At 43.0% G+C, this 12,089-nt stretch overlaps 1 protein-coding gene across 6 annotated transcripts in view; it reads right to left on the bottom strand.

Annotated features, from left to right (window-relative positions):
• Nucleotides 1-12,089, bottom strand: part of KIF16B (kinesin family member 16B) — a 306,240-nt gene that overhangs the window by 135,111 nt on the left and 159,040 nt on the right. For 4 of the 6 annotated variants that reach the window (XR_005213209.1, XM_037812352.1, XM_037812353.1 and 1 more), the window contains exons 16-17: nt 10,777-10,859; nt 9,238-9,326 (exon numbers count right to left, since the gene is read on the bottom strand). Coding sequence is in view for 4 of the 6 variants with exons in the window: in XM_037812352.1 (XP_037668280.1) it covers nt 9,238-9,326; nt 10,777-10,859 (172 nt within the window). In the remaining 2 variants the exon portion in view is untranslated. Of the gene's footprint in view, nt 1-9,237; nt 9,327-10,776; nt 10,860-12,089 lie in introns of those variants that run through there. The other 2 variants (XM_037812354.1, XM_037812355.1) reach the window with 2 other exon arrangements.

Here is a 12,089-nt window from a genome sequence, read left to right as displayed (position 1 = left end):
AACCCCAAATATACTATGCTTAGGAGCATTTTTTTTTTTTTTTTTTTTGTACGTTTGTTTCTTGTTTTTAGACATGGGCTATTTGGAGAATTAAACAGGCTGTCTATTTAACAAAGACAAAAAAACAAAAGTTGGTTGAAGATAAGTTGGTCTCAACAGATGTAATAATTTGCATACCTGTCATATTTATTTTAGATGTGTGTTCTCTGGGAAGAACTGAGTACTAAGCAGTAATTTTTTTATTCTATTATGAAAAGCCATATTCAAATCTATATGATACCAAAGAAGCCAAAAGATATTTTAATTTTTAATGGTTAAGAAAGCCTCAAAACCTGCATGAAGTGTATCTGTGCAGTGAGAGACTCATAAAGACAGGTGCCAACTAATCTGGAGATGCTAAAATGTGAATATGACACATCTGTAGCATGCAGGCACCTGGAGATCTATGAGCAGCTACATCCTTTGTGATGAGATATCATCTACCAGTCAAACCTACAGCTCAATAAACATTGAAGTGCCCACTATGTGCAAAATTCTGGGACTCAAAGATGAGTAGAGCACATTCTGACCTCAAGAAGCCTACTGGGAAGGCAGGCACAAGCACCAATTAAAGAAATTTGGAAAGAGGTTTGATAAAAGGTATACACAAAATGCCTGCCACAGAATAAAGAGGAAACAGTCCAAACTGGAGATGCAAAGAAAGCTTCCATAGGAGACAGTTTCTGTACTCAGCTTGGAAGACTAAAGAGGACAGACCAAGGGAAGAAGAGTTTTGATACAGAACTGGCATGAATGGGGGCATGGAGAGAGGGGTGAAACCAAAGCATAAAGTTCAACTGGAAATCAGAGAAGACAATCTTGGAGAGCAATGAGGGGCCAGGACAGATGCTGGGAAGAAGAGGGGTCTTGGAGGAAGAAGGGCTAAGGAGATCTGGTGAGCTCTACCCTCAGGCTCAAGGTTTGGCCAGTTCCAGGGGTGGGTCCCATGAGTCTTCCATGTGCCCTCTCATAGAGGAAGTCAGGAATCACAGGTTAGGCCCATGACAGTCAGAACTCTGGAACATTTGCTACTCCTCAGATATGGACCATACTGGCCATTTAAAAAAAAATATACACACACTCAAAATAACAACAACAAAAACTTCTCTTGGGCAGCAAAATTCTCTGAGTGAAAAGGAGCAGTGGACTTGCTTAGGGTAGAGGTAAGGTGAAGCAGAGAGCTGGGATCATAGAGTCCTGGTGTGGAGCCAATTTGGGGAGAAAAAGTTCCAAAGGCTAGAGTAAGCAGTGATTGCTATGAAACAGCAGGAAAGCAAGCTGGTGCTCTGGAACCTCAGGCAAGAAGGGAAAGGAGCTGTCCAAACTTAAGAGGAGTCCCCAAGATCTTTGCTAGTCCTCAAGAGGTAGTAAGAGAAAAACAAAGGAGAGGAAGGACGGGAGATGTGGGGGGTTCAGGAAGACTAACATTTATTAAGCATCTACTTTGCATTACGCAAAAATTAGTAGGGCAGAAGCTAGTTTGTCCAAGAATAAGAAGCGCTTAGAAGAGGAGAAAGCTCTGAAATAACTCTGAGTGGGAGGTGCCCCATCCATTCTTTTAAATTCCTGTTTGTTGAAAATGGTCCTAGAGAGGTGATGAGGAAAATATGGGGTGAGAGACTCCAAACTCTGCCCTTATCACCAGGGCTGCTGAAGCTATGAGACTGACCATCGGACTCTGAAGCATGTGAGAGTCCTGAGAGAGTCACTACAGTGAGATGCAGTGGGCTGGAGGCATGCATCTGAGTGAAACCGCATAGCTCTGCCTAATTTAAAAGCCCCCAGAGCAATCAGAGTTTGATAAATGCAAAGATAATGCAACTAGTTTCCTGGTTTGACAGGCTTTACAATGTTTTCCCTATATACTAAATCATGCTGGAAGGTGAACATCTGTCTCCACCACCCATCTATCCCTGGCCCCCGGCACAGGGCTGGACAAAGGATGGGCCCTCAAACACTAGCTGAATGAACAAGGAAAAAGTGGTGAAACTTGTGAGCCTCTATCCTGTCCGACGGGGGGACCCACCCTCATCCTGCCTGCAGAAGTACAGCGTGTCCCACACCAGGCCACTCAAACTCCAGCCTCTTCCACAGATGTCCGACCGTGACAGTACCAAATGCACATCTGGCTGCTGACAGTACCAAATGCCTGGTCACTTAGACTGGAGAAAGTTCATGGGAGACACAGGGCTGTTTTGTAAGGCTGTACTCACTGTCCTCCCTGTCTCTTGACAATCTGTTCCTCCTATATTTGTACTTTGGCTGGAGGGTATGCACCATCCAACCAATCATTTAAGCCAGAGGCAGGAAGTTTCTTTTCTTTCTTCATATCCCACATTCAATTAATCATCCAGGCCTCATGACTTTCTGCCTAAATACTGTATCTCTACAACCCACCCCTTCTTCTAGGTTCCTTCAACCATGCCTTGGCTCAAGCCCTCCCGTCTAGCATAGTTAATGGCTTCTTCGATGCTCCCATTATGTGCCACCAGAGCCATCTCACTACATGCAAAGATGCTCACACCACTCCTCCGCTATCAGAACTTCCTGGACTCACTACCACCAACTAGGCTTTCAGAAAAAGGCACATAAGCTAGCTGAAGGGAGTTTAGCAGGGGCTAGAGAGAGGTCATGTGTTCATCAGGAAATCGGAGTTACATTTACGTATATAACTTGTTTACTATACTTACGAGAATTTAGAGATTTTCTTTCTTTCTGTATTTCCAAACAGTATCGAGCATATAGAAAATAAGTCTTTGTTGCATTGTGAGCCATACATTTTAATCATAACTGTAAGTTCTGAAAGTGTTTTAAAAACAAGCCAACTGGAAATTGTAAATAAATGTTACACATAGGGACAACGTATGCATCTAAGAAACTCGAGCTACAATCTCTCTCCTATTTCTAATCCATCCCGCCCAAAACCAAAAGCACATCTCCCCAAAGCACAGCTCTGCCGGATTATCAAAGCAAACTGCCAATGCTCGTGCTTGGCTCTCCACAACCAGGACCTACCCTGAGAACTCCTCTTATCTCTTCCTACACATAAACAAGACTCTCCTTCCAGCACTCATCCGGTTTGCTCAGGCAATGTTCCTCTCTCAGAATCTCTCCTCTCCAGTCTGCCTATCCTGTTCTCCAGGCCCAGCACGTAACTCCGTTCACTTGGGAGCCTTGGAAGCTCTTAAAGTAATTCTCAAGCAGAGCTGAGAGAACTAAAAAGAGTTATTTCTGGTCCCCTGAGTAAGGGGAGAGCATTCAGGACCAAATCTTCCCTCAGAGTTCTTCCCTTCTCTGTCCTCCGAGCAAGGTTTGGTATAGATGTCTATCATCTTTGTGTCTTCAGCTATGGAGAAGAAAGTACTCCACATGTCTTTATACTGGAGGCTCTTTATTACACTTTACTACTTCACGCTATACCACTCTTCTCTTGACACAGGCTCCAGCTATTATGGCTGTGTATTGCTAGGGTATTGACTCTGAACTAAACTGGGCAGAGATTGGAGAAGACGTTTTGATGGGGAAAATGCCTGGGCTCCACAGGCTGGGAAAAGAGGGTTCCTGTGAATCAGGCTTATGACACAATCCCATGGTGTTGACTTGAGGAGATCTTGATATCAATAATGACTGCTACTCTAAGCCCGAAGACCTCTATTTTTCTAAGGTACCCAATACACTACAAGGTCATGGCCATGCAAAGGGCCTGGCACCATGAACAGAACCCCTTCCTAGGCACTTCGATGTACGCCGTTCCTTTCCCATCTCTCCTCCCAGAGGGTGGGCTATGGGAACTTTTTCTTTCTCCTTGCCCTGAATTGTATACCACCTTGCCTTCAGTCTGTCTGTCTTCACAAGCATGACCCTGTTTTCCCAGGCAGAGAGGATGCCTGTTCCGGTTTGCTAATGCCACCATTATGCAAAATACCAGAAATGGATCGACTTACATAAAGAGGGTTTATTTGCTTACAAATTTACAGTACTAAGTCCATAAAAGTGTCCAAACTAAGGCATCAACAAGAAGATACTTTCCCTGAAGAAGGGCCAATGGCATCCAGAACACCTCTGTCAGCTGGGAAGGCACGTGGTTGGCATCTGCTGGTCCTCTGCTCCCAGGTTGTGTTTCAAAATGTCTCTGGACTTGTCTCTTAGCTTCTCTGGAGCAAACCCTGGGCTAACATCTCCAAACATCTCTAAGCTTCGGCTCCCAAGCATCTCTTAAAAAGTCTCTCTCAGCCGCTCTTGGGGTGTTTTGCCATCTCTTAGCTTCTCCGGAGCCAACTCTGGGCCAGCATCTCAAAGCGTCAGCAAGTGTCTGGGTCTGATCCCTTCAAAGGACTCCAGCAAACTAATCAAGACCCACACTGAAGGGCAGGGCCACACCTCCATGGGAATAATCTAATCAAAAATATCACCTACAGTTGGGTGAGTCACATCTCCATGGAAACAACCTAATCCAAATATCCCACAAGATTGGATTAAAATCCCTTTTGGGGGAACATAACATAACTAAACTGGCTCAATGCTGCATCTTAAGCTTAACCCTCAATAAATACACGCTGATGTACTGAAGCATCTCGGTCCACTTTTCCAATGAGAGGAACTAACATGGTTTTGTGACCAAGTAGTTATTTCCCAGATGTAAATAACAACTATTTAGCTAGGGCTCACTATTAAAACATTTCTTTCAACATTATTTCAGTTTATTGCATGGTGCTTAATTTAGGTTGAGGGTTTTACACCTGTAATTTCAAAAATAAAGTATAAACAGCTTGACTGTAGCTTTAATTCTGCTTCATTTTGCTGAGTTGCTGGAGCAGACATCTTCACAACAAGGTGTCTGCTTCCCATAAATCAGAGTAGGCAATTTTTCTCCAATTACATTCTAATTCATGGGCAATCATTCTCTACAGCAGGTGCCAAGTTTAGGGGAGCTGGAAACCAGGGAGAAAGAAGGTGTCATGAAGTATTAAATAATTTTTATTTGAATTTGTACAACTGAGAATTGCAGGGTGGCAGAGACGAAATGTGTCTGTTAACTGAAGCCAGGTGAACAGGGAGCATAATGGCATTATCAGGTGAATCCAGAACATCTCCTTAGCCAACTGTAATTCAGCCTAAAGCAGTCTGTTTCTCACCCAAATTCTCTGATTGCTTTGGTCTAATTCTCCATTTCATCATGAAACCCTTTTCCCATCCTTTGCTTTAGGTTTCTGAACGTGACCTTGAGATTATTCAAATGAAGACAGGTTTGCCTGGGACTTGACCATGCCACCAAAAAATGCTAAATGCTGTTTTCCAATATTTGGAATATCTAAGTCCAGAAAAATTACTTGAAAATAACCTTTCCCTAAAGAACCGATGTGGCTTTCTAAAATGCCATTCTTATCTATTTACTAAACACGTATTAAGCATTTTATGTGAACGACACTTTAAAATGCACAAATGAATAAGACAAGGCCCCTGACTTTAAAAAGTTTCCAGTCTAATAGAAGAGATGCTCACACAAGTAGAACTCTTACACAGAAGCCAGCCCACGCCTATCACTTTCTGTCTCTCCCAACTCAGGAAAAGGAGGCACATCCACCCAGCTGCTTAAACCTGAAATCTAGTGTCTTCGATTCCTAAGGTTGCTGTAACTAAATACCATAAACTAGGTGGCTTGAAACAACAAAGATTTATTGGCTCATGGTTCTGGAGGCCAGAAGTCCAAAATCAAGATGTCAACAGGGGCCACGCTCCCTCTGAAACCTGTAGAGGAGAAATCTTCCCTGCCTCTTACAGCTTCTGATGATCTGCCATCAATCCTTGGAGTCCCCTGGCTTGCAACGACAGTACTTCGATCTCTGCCTCTGACTCCAAATGGCCTTCTTTCTTACTTTCATTCTCCTCTGTGTCTGTGTTCTCTTTCCCCCTTCTTATAAGGACACCAGTCATATTGGATTAAGGGCCCATTCTACTCCCATATGGCCTCATCTTAATTTAACTAATCCCATTTCCCAAGACTCTATTTCCCAGTAAGGTCACATTCATGGGATGGGGGTTTAAGGCTTGAACAAGTGTTTTTTGGGGGGGACAGATCAACCCATAACACCTAGGAATCATCCTTGATTACTCCCTTACTCATACTCTGCCTCCAATCCTATCAGCCAGTTCTACTGACTCTACATCTAAAGTCCATCAACATTTTTCCATCTCTGTGGCCACCACCTAGATCCAAGCCAGTGTTTTCTTTCACTTGGACTAAGGAAATAGCTCTCTAAGTGATCTCTTGCTTCCACTCTTGGCCTCTATGCTACATTCTCCAAACAACATACATCTTAATATCTATAGAAGTAAATATGCAGGTTACTCTCCTGCTTAAAACCCCTTTTTGGTTTCCTAGCACTTTTAGAAAATAGTTGAACTCCATCCAGTGGCCTACAAGCCCTTACCTTAGCTGACACCTAAGAACCTTCACCCTCATCTCACACCACTTTTCTTCTTGCTTACAATAGACCATCTACTCTGGCCATCCATCGACTTTTCACATACACTAACCTCATTTGGAAGCCACTGTGCTTGCCTTTCCTTCTACTTGGGATATGCTCCCCTTTCCAACTCCACAAATGTCACCTTCCCTTCACTCAGTCTCAGATCTCAGGTCTTTTCTGCAGAAAGGCTGCCCTGACCACTCCATCAAATACTGCCCCCAGACACCATCATATTAGTCCATTTTATTTTCCTTTCATTCTGTCCGAATTTATTTTTAAATTATTTGTTTATTCAACCAACTGACATGTAAACTTCCCTTGTCAGTGGTGTTGGTAACTGTACCCCCTGTACTAGAATCAGCCCCAGTTCATAGGAGGGAAGGATTTTTGATAGGTCAGTGTGAGTTATAAAGAATAATAAAACAAGGTCAATGGAAAAGCAGCAATGTATGGATGAAGGAATATTTACTTCTGATTGGGAAAAGGAAAGTTAGAAATAGCTTCAAGAAAGAAAAGATCATTTCTACTGGGCCTTGCAGGATGAGCAGGTAACAATGCACAATGCATCCCAGGCTCTGGAAATGCAAAGGAAAAGCCCCAAAGGCAAGGCCTAGTCCGTGGTGTTCCTGAGCAATAAAAACAATACCTGAAGCGGCTAGTGCTGAGAATGCGAGGAGGGCTGCACTGAGACACGAGCTGGTGGAGAGACTGAGGGGTATGGTAACGGGTTGGAACTTTATTTTTTAGACATGGAGAGTCACTGAAAAGTTTTGAGGATGAAAATGGGTACACTCTGATCGGCATTTTATAAGCACTGAGAAAAACTTTTTAAACTTAAAAACGCAGAGCAAAAAGAGCACGACTTTTTAAGAGGCCTACATATTTTCCTGTGTTGGGGAAGAATAAAGGATGGAGAATTAAATCCCATCTGTAAATGCAAAGGAAAGTGGGGCCCACAAGTTAGTGGTGACCCTGTGTGTCACAGGAAAGGTGTTTGGTTTTCAAAGGCATTGATTGGCCACCTGACATTTCCAAATGATTTCAGAGTAAGGGCATCGCAGTTGAGGATAATGAAGCCGGACTGGATTCCCAGACTGGAACTCGGTTCTAAGCCAGGAGACAGGTCCAAGCAAGCACTCTCATACTACAGGACAATTTAATTAAACAATATTTAAGAGAGGGGTTCACACCATCTAAACTGAAATTAACCCTAAAGACATGCATATTAAAAACTTAAACAAAAAGCAAGCTTATGAATGATTCCATCTCAGTCACCACAAAAGCAGCTGCTAAAACTATTTTAAGGAATTAAAGACCTGCTGCAAAACATGCCTTCCAAAGGACTCATAATCCCCTTGCTCTGAAAGTGTTCTCACCTTCTTATCAATATGGCTTATTTTAAGACAGATTTACTTATTGAGCACAACTCTTCTCAATAACCAAATAGTAAAAGAGAAAGGCTGAATGATAAAGACTGACACTGGGGAGTAAATGACTTGCGTTCCCAGCAGTCCTTGAATGAGTGAGGGCCCAAGAGTCCTCAGCCTTGGTACTGTGCCAGCCCCCTATAAAATGAGGGACTCAGAAACGTGATCAAAGGTTTCTCCCAGTTTTAAATTCTATGACAATGAAGAAATTCCTTGTAGAAGTCTGCTTTCTATAAACCAGAGGACTGACTTGAGCTGTGGGAATGAATGTCATGGAGCACACTGGCTCGGTGTTGGTTCAAGGTACTGAGCTGGGAGCCACAGGCAACGGAGCTTATCCACGAGCCAGAACGAGCCCCTGACTGGAGGCAGGCAGAGTGGTAATGTGGCCAATGTGTATTTTAGAATTAGATATCACAACCCTAACTGTGAAACCATAGGTTAGCAAACATAAATTCCCCCATATGTGAAATGGGGATAGATTGTTGTAAGAATTAGAAGAGAGAATGGATGTGAGGTGCTTAGCACAGTGCCTAGCACACAGGAACTACTAAGTAAATGACAGTTATAGAAGATGTTGTTTTCATTAGTTTCATCACACTTACTGGGCTATTGGACTGACCCCCATCATTTTACATCAGACTTTCCTAGTAGGAAAGATAAAATTATGGAGCCTGACGAAACTGGAAAGGACTCCAAAAGTCCTTTCACCAGTTCCCTGTTTACAAGTACTTCCATTATCACTACCATTTGACTGATGGAGCCATTGAGGACCTGAATATTTAAACTGAACACCCAAGGTCACCTGGCTACTAAGTCCATTTAAAAAAACTATCATCTGATACATCAGTGTTTCCCTAGTGTTTGGAGGTAGTGAACATAATTTCCTGGGCTACCTGATGCCCTAAGAACCAAGGCTTTCTCCATTATAATAAATAATTTATAAACCAAGAAGGAAATGTGTGAGCCAAATGGACAGTACACTGAGTAGCCAAAATGACAACTCAAAAACATTAGACAGTTATTAAAATGATAATTAAACTCATAGCAACCCATACTAATTCTTACTGGTTAAGCAAAAAATCAGAACCCACAATCCTATTCATGGTGTGATTATAATTAAGTAAAATTATGTAGCTATACAGCTAGGTCTGGAAAGGAACCTGGAAAATGACTATGGCTGATTTGAGAAAGAGGCGCAATTGCAGGATTTTATTTTTATTTAGTGATTATAATGTGGTTGGCACAATAAATGTCACAACCGCGATAATCCCAGGAAGGAGATGATGCTGCTCACTTACCCTGGGTTATACAACATGACTGCAGAGAGGTTCTCACAGGACTTGGAGAGGTCAGTCATCGATAAGCTGAAGGAGGACAGAAGGCCACTCTAAGAGCAGAGCACAGGGCAGAGCCATCACCTTTGTGCACAAAAGAATGCCAAAGCTCTCGACTCAATGCCTTTGACTGATCAGGGTCCATGAGGTGTGCGCATACCCAATACCACGCATGAAAGCTAGTCTGTTTGAGGAAGGTCCTTCGTGGGCAGTCCAGCTATGATTACATCTCAAACCTAAACTCTCAGAGAACCACAGCAGGCATTCTAGGAGTGGGGAAATTCACAAGGAATTCTACAACTCTTTTGGTTCCCCCCATTTGTCAGTTCTAAACTAGAGGGAAGGGGTCATGCCGTCCTAATCATCCCCCATTCCCAGGAAGGAGCAGTCTCCTTTTAGCAGCAGCACCCAATGATGCTCACTGAGTGACAGAGATGAAGGAGAAGAGATGAAGGGAGACCAAAAAATTATACGCTTCTCCTATTTTGCTTCCAGAGAAAGTTATTGGAAGATGTGTTTTCTTCCCTCTCTTCCTATGCAGCTGTGTACCAAAAAGGACCTCCAGAGAGACACTGGACTGGAACAGATAAGAGGCTTCACTGGCTGGACTGGAGCAGCCCTGGAGAAGGATAGGCCTTGCAACTTTCTCATTATTCCCTGTCTAAGGCATTGGCAACCTCGCACAGCCTTTCCAGATACAGGCTGGGAGGAGAGGCTGTGTAACTTAGCAGTTAAGAGCACACCCATCTGGGCTGCAGCCCCGGCCCTGCTCTTGCTGGCTACAGGAACAAATTAGGGAGTGTTTCTCAGTCTCAGTTTCTCATCGCAATCATGTGCCACCTGGGAGGTATACAAGCTGTCGCCTAGATGAAGAGAATGTACGCAGAAGTTCGGCATGGTGCCTGGCTCAGAGAAGTGCTCACTGCAGTCTTCATTATCTTCTCCAACCCAAAGCCAGCCACTCTGTCCCCAGACAGAATTCTGTCTCTTTCATTTCTTTCCTTCTCTCTCTCTGTACCTCAGCCCAACCTCCCCCAGTCAGCACTTAAAATGCCCTCTGGATGTCCCCATCAAATCAACTGCACTAAAGTCACCCCTTCTTTGCATCATACCCCAATCAAAAATCCAACTCACTGTGGCTGAAAATAAAAACTGAGCATACTTTTGGATGGAAGTCATTCTAACATTGTGTGAACTCCTAATAGATGCTGATACATGAAAGTCACTCTCCACTTAATACAAAATAATGCCCACCTTCTTTTGGAGGGGCTTGGATAGAAGGGGCTAGAGAGCAGTTTCCCCTTGCCTGCTAGCATGCTTTTTTACTTCATTAGCCAATAATCTTCTGGGAAACAAATTCCCTTGAATAAATCCAATTTATGGAACTAGTTTTCAAGTGATTCTGGACTCCACAAAATCAAACAGCTGGAAACAGAGTGGAGACAACCCTCTCCCCTGCCCCCACAAATCAGAGGTTTACACCTAGAAACTTCACTGGCTCACCTTCCTCTTCTCCCTCAGCTTGGCGGCTTCCTTGGGATGGTTAAAGCGAAACATATTAGTTCTTCCCAAGAGTATCACAGCACCTAAGGATGTACAAAAATAGGACAGAATTTGCAATCAATGGTGTGGTCATTTGTCAACATGAGAACATAGAATTCTACATTTGAAATTTTAAATGTGACATTTTGTTTTTTTTTCAAAGTTGAGTGTCACAATACTGATGTTACCCAAGGCAGAAATGATGAATCGGAGCATTACAACATATTATAAAATTTAAAACATAATTTAAGGTAATTAGACTCTTGATTGTTTGCAAGAAAAAAAAAAAAAGAAACTAGTTCTCCAAAGCGAATACTGTAATATCAAGCAAAGCATATGGTCACAAATTTGGGAAAGGTTTATTAATGCCTATAAAAGCAGAAATTGCAAAGGAAAGTGCTTTGAAAAGAAAATAAGGTGAAATTGGCAGAGTGCAGGTAACTATTACTAAAATCTCCCTCAGAATAGGGCAGAAAAGAAATTGTGAACCTGTAAGTGTCTATTTCCATGTAAAAACACTACTTCTTATTAAAAGCTCATTAAAATTTAGAAAGCTAAATTAGACACACAAGAAAAGTTCTTTTTTATTGACTAGGGTCCTGCTTATTCAGAAAACAATTGTAAAAGTAGCAAAGGCATTCAAGATAAATGGCCAAGGGTAACTATCACAGGGTGGGAGACAAATTTCAGTTTAAATAAACAAACAAGCAAACAAATGTTTTCTAAGGTCAGAGCTGTCCAAAGCTAGCACGGCCATGGAAGGCAGGGAGCCGCTTGTCACTGGAGGAGTTTAAGAGAAGCGATAATGTAGAAGGGATTCACTATCCTATACAGTCCCATGCACACCCAAGAGCTGACGATGCCTCACTCCTTGCCCTGAAGAAGACAGCAACTGATTTGTGAAGGCAAGACACATGCACTCAAAGTACACTCACAGTGATTAAGTGCCTGGCATCTAAGTGATGAGGGCAGGCTTGAATAGGTGCCTGTACACACTTCCGGACTGAGGACCAAAGTCGTGTCTCTTAGGATAGACAGAGGACAAGGGGAGATGCTCCACGTGGGGGTCACCCGAGGGGGACCCTAAGCCTGAGAAAGGAGATTTGGCTGTGTGTGGGAAGAGAGCAGAGAGTTGAGGCCACCCAAACACAGGACATCTGAAACAGCCTCAAGAAACGATACTGGGTAGATGATGTGGAAACAGACTTTAAGAACCAGGACAGCTGGATTAAAGAATTTTGGCCAGAGATCACAAATTGGGGCCCAGAATTCAC

Source organism: Choloepus didactylus, chromosome 19 (genome assembly GCF_015220235.1).
Source record: "Choloepus didactylus isolate mChoDid1 chromosome 19, mChoDid1.pri, whole genome shotgun sequence".
Classification (NCBI taxonomy): domain Eukaryota; kingdom Metazoa; phylum Chordata; class Mammalia; order Pilosa; family Megalonychidae; genus Choloepus; species Choloepus didactylus.
This window is presented reverse-complemented; position numbering and strand designations above follow the sequence as displayed.